The 12557-nt window shown below is 40.5% G+C and overlaps 1 protein-coding gene across 1 annotated transcript in view; it reads right to left on the bottom strand.

The window, feature by feature from the left end:
* Positions 1-3181: 3181 nt before the first annotated feature.
* Positions 3182-12557, bottom strand: part of LOC124282375 (tumor necrosis factor ligand superfamily member 10-like) — a 67405-nt gene continuing 58029 nt past the window's right edge. The window contains exons 3-4 of the mRNA XM_046718350.1: positions 7338-7442; positions 3182-6637 (exon numbers count right to left, since the gene is read on the bottom strand). Of these exons, the coding sequence (XP_046574306.1) occupies positions 6201-6637; positions 7338-7442 (542 nt within the window). The 3' untranslated portion in view covers positions 3182-6200. The remainder of the gene's footprint in view (positions 6638-7337; positions 7443-12557) is intronic.

The raw sequence follows: 12557 nt of genomic DNA, 5'->3' as shown, positions 1-12557 counted from the left end.
CATAGAACATAGGTACAGACCTAACGGAGCAAAGAACAAAATACACTTGATGGAACACAGGAACATGTAGAATTGACGAAATATAGGAAAACAAAGAAGCTTAAGCGACGTAAAGGACTTGAGCTTCATACAACACTAAGACTTGTAAAGAAGTCAAGGTTGCAACAGTCATGACCTTAGGGAAGACTTTAAAGCGTTTTGTGGTCAACACATTGAAGACAATTCCAAATTTGATGGACCAGTGATAAAAATGTCCATATTTTGACTTGTATCATACGTAATATAGTTGAAAGTGGCGTCAAACAAATAAACAAACAAACACACAAACAAAAGCTCATAATCGAACAGGAACTGTACTTTTAGCAGAGATATCCAAAGGAAGTGGAGAACGTTTTGTCGCTATTACTGAAGGAAGAAATGGGAAAAAAGGAAAAGGCCATTCCATAAGGAACAAATATTTGGATCAAGCACTGTTTTGAGTAAATAAATGCATTTAACCTGACAAAATACTGACATATATCTCAAGGATGTTGTACGTCGATTTCTATAAAAAGTAGCGACAGGAATAAGTCCCCTATAAACCAAGACGTGCCTTCCCAATCTCTAGTGTGTAAAATTACTGTTTAAGCGTTCCTCATGTTAATGTGTTCTTCACATTCCCGTGTGGCGCTTGAACATTGCAAAACATCATCTCTTTAGGTTAAATTCGATTTACAAACGAAATTCAATCTTTTTTGATAAAAAAGGCTATTTGGTTTAAATGCATTTTCTTTTGTAAAAAGTTCACTTTAGCTTCTACAATTTCACAACCTGACGAAAATCGAGACGGAATAATGACTTCACTCCAATCAGAGCCTAATCACCGTTCGAAGGAAAAGCTTTCTTAACATCCAGATTTGTTATATCGACTAACATGGTAATCAGACGCAGAGGAGAACAAACTCCGAACCCGAGGGTCTTTCATATATTCGGTTTTCTCCCTTCTACAAAAAGACTTGCTCAGACGTTGCTGTCAAAAACCGATCCTAAAATACCATCGCCTGAAGTACCATTGTCGCATCTGCGCGTGCGTCATAAGTCACGTGTCACGAAGGAAAGTAATTGCTTCGTCGCGTAAGTTTGGTACGGTGTCGCGATCGCACACTCTCTTCAGGTATGGTCTGAGTAATTCAGTGTACGCTAGGGTTGATGCCTCTATCATGAGGTAATTAATTCTTGACACAGACTGCCTGGAAACGGAGTGAAACCCAGAATACAATAGTGTGACATTATTACAACTTTGCTTTGATGTCCGTTACCGCCATTCCGTCATTTGTTGTGTAATGTTCATTCCTAGCGACACAGACACATGTAATGGATTTGAATCTGCAGTGAATGTCAAGTCGGATTTAGTTCAGAGCTGGGTTGTAACTTTTCAAAATATTTACGAATCTTTCAACAATATCAGCTGTCTTGATTTGAACTGAAACGGTTTCACTGTATCAGCGGAACAAATGAAATTGTTCGAGGCGACAACAATACTGCTGTAATACCATATAAACTTTAGACGTTCGAAAGAACTTGTACGTCACTATAATTCTCGTAACAATCCAAAACTATATGTTATTTCATAATAACTCTATTTCTTCATTACATCATAAGGGTTAAGTAAGATGCACAGGTCCATAAAATCAGTATTGAGTATCAAATTAAAGATGTCGTATAGAACATCACCCAAATAAGGTAATTCGCGTCTTCATTTGTTTGTCAAACAGACAGTACTCTGATTGTCCTCTTATAGCGGGATGTCAGAAAAACACGATCCAGTGGTTTAATGCAAAGAAGATAGCAGAATCCCACGGTTACCTGCATCCCTACAGAGTATACCAATTCGAGGAAGACAGATCCCCAGCGAGGAGAATCCAAAAGCTCTGTGCTTTCTTCTAACCCATGGAACACCTTCTGGAGACAGATCAGATCTCCAGTAAGTAGAATCCCTCAACTGTGTATCCTTCTTTCTCTTCTGTGGAATTTTATCATATTAGCTGCAAGCTCAGTGAACACTGAAAAGGTCCATAAACCCCATGTTTGTATTAAGAGAAGACCAAGAATTAGATTTGAATACTCCCCGATGAGCTGAGAAAATGGTTTGAATTCACATCTATCCGTTGAACAGAACGATAAGATAACACTATCTACATGACCGAGTTTGTGAATGCTGCGCAATATCAATATGGATTCACTGCATCTCATTGTGCCCATAGTAACCGTTGTTCTTGTAGCAAGCACTGGTTTTCATGACCAACACTCTTTGGGGAATGGTGTCACCAAACCTAGAACCTCTCTTAGTAACATCACACTTGGTGAAACATCTTTCTTTGACTGACTGACTGAGTTTGGTTTTAAGCCGCTTTTAGCAATATTCCAGCAACATCACGGCGGGGGACACCAGAAATGGACTTCACACATTGTACCCATGTGGGGATTCGAACCCGGATCTTCGGCGTGACGAGCCAACGCTTTAACCACTAGGCTACCCCGCCGCCCTCTTTCTTTGACGAAAGGTACAGGACACGAGAAAAGGTTTGGTACAAAAGGCCTACCCGGAATCATGAGTTAAGTGTGGATTTCAATGCCACGTTCACAGATTATGATTCCTGGCGTTTGTCTGACACCATACCCACGGTCGTGGGTTACTATAAATGGTAAACGTCCATGGCCTGCATCTCTTGGGTCTTTCCTCCAACTGACGCATCTATTAGATAACTGACATACGTTTTCAAAACAGTGTCTTATCCAGCAATCGTGGCCCTTGACCAACGAGTCGGGGTAGCCCAGTGATTAAAGCGAACGCTCATCACATACCAGGTATAAATAAACTGACGAAGGTCGGACATGTTTACAAGCCTATGAACATGGGCAATTTTCCTGAGATCATAACCACTGTGAACACGACCATTGGATCCTGTCTTGGATAAGGGAAGCAACTGAGTAAAGCGAATTCCAATGCATTAACCCTTTCCAAAATCGGAAAAAACAATACAAAATGAAAAGAAATATAATGTAAAATATAACAGTAGCGGTACTGCTTAGAGAGGCGGGTCGTTTACGATGGCTCACACTTCACCATGGTAGTGTCCAAGACAACACGTTGTGCGCCGTTACCGTTACGTTACAACACGTTAACAACAAAACACGTTTAAGCGATTTATATCACAAAGACTTTTAATTACAAAAATATCACATGTCAATTTTAACATTTTGACAAATGTTGCAGATCAAAAAACATCAAAACTAGTCCAAGCATAGATATGAACTCTAAAGACAAACATTTTTGTAACTTGACAGTTTTAGTCTCGGGTAAAACGCGTTAGTTTCAGCAGTGTTTCAGCAATGTTTCAGCTAGCCGACACTCCCAGGATACCATTACACAACACCGTGAGAGAGAAACCAGTGCTTCACGAGTCGTCACTGATGGTCTCCATGGCGACACCTCATTTCAAACACTTTGTTTACAATCACGTGATGTATATAGGACAATGTAGTTTGAACGCTGTTGCATCCTTATGTCGAATCCTTAAAAAGATATTTTACAAACGGTTCGGAACATAACCAAGGTCATGAGTTCTTGGCATTAACAAACATTCATGCATCCCTTTCTATTGTTATCAAGGGAATTCACAGTAACAAACACCAGAAAGGTAGCCAAAATAAATCCATTATAACACATACAGGATCATACAATGGGGTCATGAATACAAGCGTTTCTGGAACACATCAGACATGCAGGATGCTGGAATGTACTTTTCTGAACACCCTACTTCAACCATTGTGGAGATCTTTACTTTCGTCACAAGGCGAAAAATGAAGCGACGTTATTTACAATGTCAAGGTTACTGGTCACGTGAGCAATGCAACCAATAGAATGGAGAGATATAAATACCACATAGAGAGCTAAAGGTACACTAGCCTTCTATTACGACAAGGGAGATTTATCCGTTTTGGGCGCCTACAAAACTATGAAATTATACCGTTATAAACACATACACGGCAGAATACAGAACATGTGAGATGAATGAATACTTGTATATACCTACTTAAACACCATTGATGAGTAAACCCTCAATGAAACGTACACTCTGATACACTGGTATATTTGTGAGAGTTTAATGTTGACACTATACAAGCTTTGATATATCAGACATTTTTAGGCGTTTTTAGTCATTTACTTACATCTACGTACAAATAATCGTCCAAATCAAGGTCTACATGTGCCATAATCGTAAACACTACATAATTTAGTGCTGGCAACTTATTATTCCTTGTATGGGGATGAAGGGTCTCTGATATTCCATCGCAAATAATTTTGTTCTCAAAATAAAGCAGCTTCAAGAATCAACAAACAATCATTTTCCAACTCAAATATATTATTATTTTTCTTCACTCAAATGCAAATTTTAGAGCATTTCACCAAATATCTATTTACAATACATAATCAACAATGTCATAAAGTACAATAGATTATCGCTGTTTCATGGAGTTGTGATCCAACGATGTTCAATACACACTTGTATATGAGCAATGATAAACACACGTTTATCAAATAAACCAGTTCACACTATACAATATAGTTCAGTCAATACAGATGAACAGATGCTGAGAATATATCACCATATTTACGGCATAATGCAGTAAATAACAATACAAATTTGACATTAACAAAACAAAAACTACTTTCTTTAAGGACATGAGCCTTTATGCTTCACTGTCCTATGTTAAACACACGACCGGATACAAGGGAAAGCCAACTGAAGGACGAATTGCCCTAATATAATTATAGCATGATTTCCTATCTGTCATAAAGGGGGATTGAGGCCACCGAAACGACTGTCCAGCCAAATGAACAGATGCCCCTTGGGAACACAGACCGATGTTTAATGATAACATGGCGCTTTCCTTAACTAACCTGACATCCGTGGTTGAAGAAGAGTCAATGACTCTTGTCAGTGGTAACATTGGTTCATCGCTTATGTGGACAAAGCGCCGATACGGCAATCGCTCATTGGTAGATTCGAAACAGATGTGGAATTATGTCTCAACTGATCACGTCCAAAATCTTATTGATCAGCAGTGTTAGGAACGTTGCAGCAACCCATAAAGAAGACCTACACTGGCATTCATGTGATGAGTAACATTCGCCATCCGTAAACCCGTCCGTGAAACAGCAAGCCGGGTTTTGATGATGTTGGTTTAGACACTTGTCGGTGATGTATACTTACTCCAATGTATTGGTGTATTTGTGCAATGTACTTTGTGTACTTCAGGACCACGTATCTGTGTTTAACGCCACACTCGCGCATGTTCCTGGTGTAGGACCAGGGTCTGTTAATTATCGGAAACAATGACAACCAGTGAACCAACTCAGTGTTCCTGACTTTCCCGATCCATTCCGTCGCTTATATCGACCTGCACAGGTTGCTGGGGCCTAATTCTAACCCAGAATCACCGCTGTCAACCACGTACCTAACGATGCTGATAAATACGTTCACAAGATATACAGACAGTTGGTGGACAGCAAGCAACCGGAGACAAAATAGAGAACAAAGGATCCTCTGCAAAATTGGTGTAATTTGGCAGAGTGGAGACAGAACGTGTGAACAGGAATCTGGGACGAGTAACAAGCACCATTGTCAGCAGTTAATGGACTTAGAATCTGATAAACGTCTTCCATATGACCAGCAACGGCCTCTTAGACCAATGCCCATTGAAGACCTAGACTTCATACTCTCGAGACAGCGTGATTGAGATGATGTAATGAATGACGTCAGATGTCACGTGTTCTGCGTTTCGGTAATGCCTGTCCAACAAAGACATGAATATGGACGCTGACGAGTTACACAGCCCTGATGGCAACGACACTCAAGATGTATTACACATAACTAGTCCTTTGCTAACGGGAACAACAATCAACAACATAATAGAGCATTAGGAACAATGGTATTTTACAATGGATTCGTATTCGAATAGTTTTATAACTCTTTGCACTCTTTTACATGCATATAGCGATGACAAGATCATCCAGAAATAGAGCATTTTTCCAAAATATCACATTCATGTCACAGAATTAGATTCAGTTCAAACACACATTTTCATTCACACTTGGGTCTTCCAGAAGAAGCGTCATGCAATCTCACAAACGTAACATACAGTCTTGTTCAACCTCAGAGCTTGAACAAGCCAAAATAGTTAGACTTAGGATCTCTGGAGACCATGGTGATATTGGAGACCTTCACAAACACTTCATCGCCTTGGCGGAGATGGAACACAGCTCCAAGGTAGCTAGTGTACTCTCCGAAGGCCTTGTTCTGTCCCCAGCACTTTGTGATGGAGTTCTGGATGAGCGTCTCCTCGCCGCCGTGGGGGTAGATGATGTTGTAGCGGTAGAGATAGTGGGACAGGGAGGGGGACTCCGTGCTGTAGGAGCTGCTGCTACCATCACTGTGGATGTTGAACACCTCGAGGAAGGAAACTTGGCTGTAGACGTAGAAGAGGCCGTCGCTGGGAACCACGATGCGGCCGTGGCGGTAGCTGACGTGGTCGCTGAAGGCAAGGTCCGTGGAGTAGATCCAGCTCGAGATGGGGAACTGCTTGCCTGGAACTGAAGAAGAAGAGGAATATATACTCGAGTCCAGACCATACAATCCTGTGATTGAATTCATGATCTTCGATCTCTGCAACTGGGATACGATGACGTGTCACCGAGCCTGACTACAGGCTACAAGCTCGGGTTGCTGCAGATCAGTTCTCACATGACGTCTATCAGACCATAACATTCCAAACAATACGTTCAGATTGTGTCTGTGTACCTTCTCTGCCACATTGGGTCTCCTTTCAACACACAATTTAATGGAGTTGCTTGTTTACATCCGATATCACATATTTTCAGAAATTCATAATTTGTCTATGTAGAATGTACCTTGATGTAAAGTTTATGTTAAGTTTATTTTAAGTTTGCATCAATATATCAACAAATCTGCAGGTTTATTCGCACGTTTACGAGGCGTGTGTTTATTCTTTGCGTATATTGTTTGCTCTGGTAACAATAGTCCATGATCATGGGATAGGGAAAAGTAGGCCAGGTTTAAAGAAGAGTTAAAGAGAAACATCCAAAATGAGGAATCAGTTTCGTGAACTACAAATCTCATCTAATGCTTACAGTTAGTGATACGCAATCAATAAGAACTGTTCCTTGTGGAAACAGACTGTATTTCCTGGCCACTGAAACCAAGCTTCTCTAGGTCACCCAGTTTCAACATCTCAACTACCCAGTGTACTTGGGACAACACAGGCCTATTTACCTTGGGTTTGATCCATACGTTGAACATCCCCCATCAGGTGGGCGGCCGGTCTGTCCACGTCCGTGGCCGAGCCCATGCTGCGGCTACTGGGCACCTTGATATTGCCTGAAACACGAAGAGGAACGTAAGTTCACCACAATCTACAACACCAACGTCCACGTAAGGGTGTTGGTTGGGTAACATGGCTTCGACATGGGTACAATGTGTGAGGCCCAGTTATGATGTCTTTGCTATGATGTTGGTGGAATTATGCCCACAAGCGGCGTAAAACATAACTCATTCACTAATCATAATGCGTTCTTTGAAAATGTACAGTACTTGAGAACGATATACAAACATAACAACCGTTCTTGTCAAAAATGAAAACATTCGGATCTAAAGGCATCCAGATTTACTAGGTGCCACTGTAGAAGGGCGATTGTTGCCTCCCGTGAACTGCCAAACATACTGAGAGTGATGTGCTTTAAATGTAACTATGGTTGATGTTCTTCATATGTAATTATGGTTGATGTTCTTAACTATGGTTGATGTTCTTTAAATGTAACTATGGTTGATGTGCTTAACTATGGTTGATGTTCTTTATATGTAATTATGGTTGATGTGCTTAACTATGGTTGATGTGCTTAACTATGGTTGGTGTTCTTTAAATGTAACTATGGTTGATGTACGTAACTATGGTTGATGTCCTTTTCTATGGTTGATGTTCTTTAAATGTAACTATGGTTGATGTGCTTAACTATGGTTGATGTTCTTTAAATGTAACTATGGTTGATGTGCTTAACTATGTGGCAGCGGTCAGTAAAGGATCGAGTCTGGACCAGATATGTAAGCATGGTTTGTGTTCTATACATGTCATTATGATTTGCTGTACTTTAAGTGTAACTATGGTTGATGTCATTTAAATAGTTAATGTTCTATAAATGTATCTATGGTTGATGTGCTTTAATTGTAACTATGGTTGATGTTCTTTAAATGTAACTGTGGTTGATGTGCTTTAAATTTATCTATGGCTGATGTGCTTTAAATCTAACTATGGCAGCCGAGATTGAGGTCACCTACACAGCTTCGATCACACCTTATCATTAACCTCTCTGCTGGCCATCTACAAAGATGGCATCATCTGATTGGCGCCACGAATTTGAATCTCAAGGGAGCCTGTCTATGATTGGCTGTTCTGAATGACTCCCAAAGGAACACTGGTTTCCTATTGGATGATGTGATTCTGGGAGTCTGGCAAACAACACGCTCAACATTGATTCAGTTCTTCATAATGAATTATCCTCCGTGGAATTGGGTTTTTACGCCAGATTTGGATTGTAACGAATCGTTTTATGAATTTAACTCTTATGCCATGATAGGGGCCATTGTGACTGGAGATGGAGAAAATTTTGCGCACGGAAATAAATTGCTGCATGGTGGGACGAAGAAAAAATACAGGAAATTAAATGGAATTTACTTGCTCACAATGTGATTTATTGCATGTATGCTATTAATTTAAAATTATGTTTCAGATGATAAAGTCAAGTCTTGATTAATCCATGTTAAAAAATCTAATGATTTCCTTCTAGATAATTAGATTTTGATATTGACACAAATGAGGATTTTGTGTTCAGAGCTGTTACTAATACTAACTCATAGGACAAGCATTGTCTTACACAGGATTTTATGTTTTGTTCAAAATAAATATAGGCAATCAATTATTTTCGCATCAAATCACGAGTACAACAGACTGAGATTGAAATCAATTGAGAGCTTTCCAAGACCTGCATTAAAATTGAATAAAACCATGAAGTATCCATGGCAACCAATTTCTTCGTTTTACAAAGAGAAGCCTAACAACGGAGTTTCCCCGAAGGATGCTATCAATTCCTCTATCAGAACGTTGCAATTTGCCTGCAATAAACAAAACTATGACATTGGGGAAAGTGTTCAATCAACAAATCAGCACCAGCGCTGCCAGTCATTAAACCTGGCATTATTACACAAAACTAACATGTATTGGCGTTAGATCGACAGCTGGGAGATCGATAGATCAATCAATACTTGCTGATTATATTCCGCGATCACAGCACTTGGCCTCAGAGCAATACCAACGTGTTTACTCGCTATAATATGCAATCATAGGGTATTCACTTTCCCGGAAGGCAATTAACAGCGATGTGCTAATGTTGTATTTTCAAACACTTTTTCACCCACTGCAAAGGAATCTGGGTAATTTCACAATCAGATGAACGTTATTCTCTGACAAAACTCTCAAAAACACACCGTCTTAATTGCGTTTTCTCGCCTCCGCGTATTTATTCTTACTGACATGCTATTATAACAAGTGTTTCCTGCAAGTTTAACGACCGGGTTCCCTCTCTGCATTATAATGACTCCACGTGGCGAAAGAAAATACCCTCGTAGAATTTGACAAGTGACTTTAAATTGCGACGCAATCAGGGTTGTGGCAAAGTGGGAAAGAAATTTAATCTAGATTTATTTTAAGATGCTTCGCGTGCTATAGCGTCCATATAAGGAGACACAGGCTCTCCTGAAAATTGGCACGTGAGCGAATAAAGGCAACTTTTAAGTGTTCTCTCAACGGGGAGTTTGGCGGTACAGAGACTGCAGATGCCCAGTAATGACTAAAAAAAATCTTAAGAGATCTTTAAGGCTATTTCACTACTATTTTCCTCTAATTAGAACCGTTTCAGGAAATATATATTTTAAATGACACAAACAGACACCTACCTTTTAATACTTTCATTTTATATTCAGTTTATATTCAGTTTATACCTTTTATGTCTCAAAATCGTTACCTCCAAGACGTCTGTTTCTTATTCTGGTGGTTTAGCTGAAGGTAATAAAGAGATGTGCCTATCAATGCCAGTCTTCTCTGCTTAGCTATCATCGCTACACAAACGCATTGAAACCGTAGACCCTTCCTCACAAGGAGATAAGTGAATATCACGGCTGTAATCACGCGCCCATATTACGGGACACGGAAAAGTAAGGAAGGCAGTGAGGTTGAATACAATTCGGACATGATAGAAGAGGCTCGGTCCTTGTCGTTTCCGACTTCAATCAAAATCACAAATTTAATACACTGGCACCGCCATTCAGCAGCGAAATGGATGCAGATTAGTCACAAGGCGTGATGAGATTAAGTGTGCTCAGATAATGATGACGTGACCGCTCATTGCGGTGTAATCTCGAACCAGGGACAGTGCATATTAGCTGTCAACGTTGTGCTTTGATTAGCCCGTAATTACAATTTGGGCGCCAGGTTAATCGTACTATTGACTTCTGTCAAAGATTATAATGTGACCGAGTTTGTTACAGACTTCAGGGCGGCACGCACGGTGTATTAGTTCAACGGCGGAATGGTTATTAGTTCAATAGTCGCGTTCTTGTTAGTTCAATAGGCATTTAGTTCATGTAACAGTTTTTCGCTGAACTAACAGGCACAGGAATGCATACACATGACATGAGGTTTTGAGCAAAAGTTATAAACGTTATGAAAACGTCTTTACGACGGACTAAAAGCGACTATAGGGATCGGGTGGTCAGGTTGCTGATTTGGTTCTGTCTGTCATCGTATCCCGATTGTGTCCATGCTCATGATGTCAATCACTGGGTTGCCTGCTTCAGACTCGATTATTTTATGTCTGCTGTCATATAGCTGAGTGCGACTTTGGAAAAGAAACAAACTGGGTTGAATACAAACGCGAAAGCACTGAAAGATTAGGGACCAAAGCAACTGTGATACCCTATCAAATACGCCATCTTCAAATACCCGTTCTCTTTGGTTCAGCTTTAGCCGCCATTAGACAAAGTTGTATACTTCACTTTGTCCGTCAGTTTATCATTTATTACAACGCTTTTTTTAAAGATGACATATTATCGAATTTATTACATAGTATAAACAATACTTGTATCACAGTTCAGTGTAATGAGTATATATGTACATCTGAATAGCAGGTTTCAGACTCTTGTTTACCAGGATCATTCACCGTCAATGACGTTAATGTTTGAAGTTCCACGATTTACGCCAAGGGTCAACTGTCGTCCAGAAGGCAAACCAGTGGTTGATCTTATGAGCTCCTGAACATATAAAGACACACAGTTGACCAACTCAACGATTAGTTGAGCCAACTCTCACGACAGGCAATATAGCATTCGGGTAGGGCAAGTTTTCTCCCAAACACGGATATTATCCTGACAAAACAAGCATCTGCAGTTTGAACCGGCTCACAGCAGAGAATGGACGAAACTCACACCGCCACGATGCACCTTAGACCAGTGCCACCACTATGGTATTGCGTTAAAACCCTGCTCTGGCAGGTCTGCTGCGACGACCGCTCACCGCACAGTCGTAGCGTCGTTACCGATGATGACGTTGAGTTCCATTATCTCAATCCTAGCTCACAACACCCAATCCAACCCAACGTGGTTGATTAACCGAACAATGGTTGAGTCTGAGATTTCACTCCGATGAGGATGCGAAATGGAGTAACCGTATCTTTCGGCTCGAGTGCTGCTGGTAATCCCCAGAGGTAATCCTGCTTCCCCAAGAGGATAACACCGGGAAACCCAACACTCCAGTCCCCACACTGCTACGGGAGCCAATCTATCAGAAATGACACGTGTTCATTCAAGTGGTTTTGAAATAAATTTGAGCTATCGCTGTGAGTGAGAATCCATGTTTCAGCTACAAGTAAACATTTCAAATACCGTGAGATTATTTCTCCTTGTCAGGACTCGGTGACAGGCGCCATTTCTCCCGCTGCGAAACTCCAATTTCGGATATTTGAAATAATCAAACATTGCATATCTTTTTCAATCCGAGGAAAACGTTTCTCTGTAATGGGGATAGTGTGTTTGAATAACACAATATAGCGATTGGTTGCTGGGGTGTAATTATGAAATGTATTGACTTAGTGTTGAGTAATGCAGTAATAATGATTGGAGAGTAACGAACATGGCGTGCTGGGTCCTTACACCCCGATATCGAATCATGTTCGTTGATGTAACGGTTTGATGCATACTTAAAATGGCAAAGTTTTCAGATACAAAACCGGAACGAAAACACACAGAAGTAACTGATACATTAGTGCAGCTCACTTCCCCTATACACCTGTTGACAAGAGAAGAGGATTATATTTTTACAATCCTGAATAATCCCTGATCAGTTTATTACACACGCACGCACGCACGCACGCACGCACGCACGCACGC

This window comes from Haliotis rubra, unplaced genomic scaffold (assembly GCF_003918875.1).
Source record: "Haliotis rubra isolate DU_JTF1 unplaced genomic scaffold, ASM391887v1 Scf299, whole genome shotgun sequence".
Lineage (NCBI taxonomy): Eukaryota > Metazoa > Mollusca > Gastropoda > Lepetellida > Haliotidae > Haliotis > Haliotis rubra.
The sequence above is the reverse complement of the archived record's forward strand: the minus strand, read 5'-3'. Positions and strand labels throughout refer to the sequence as shown.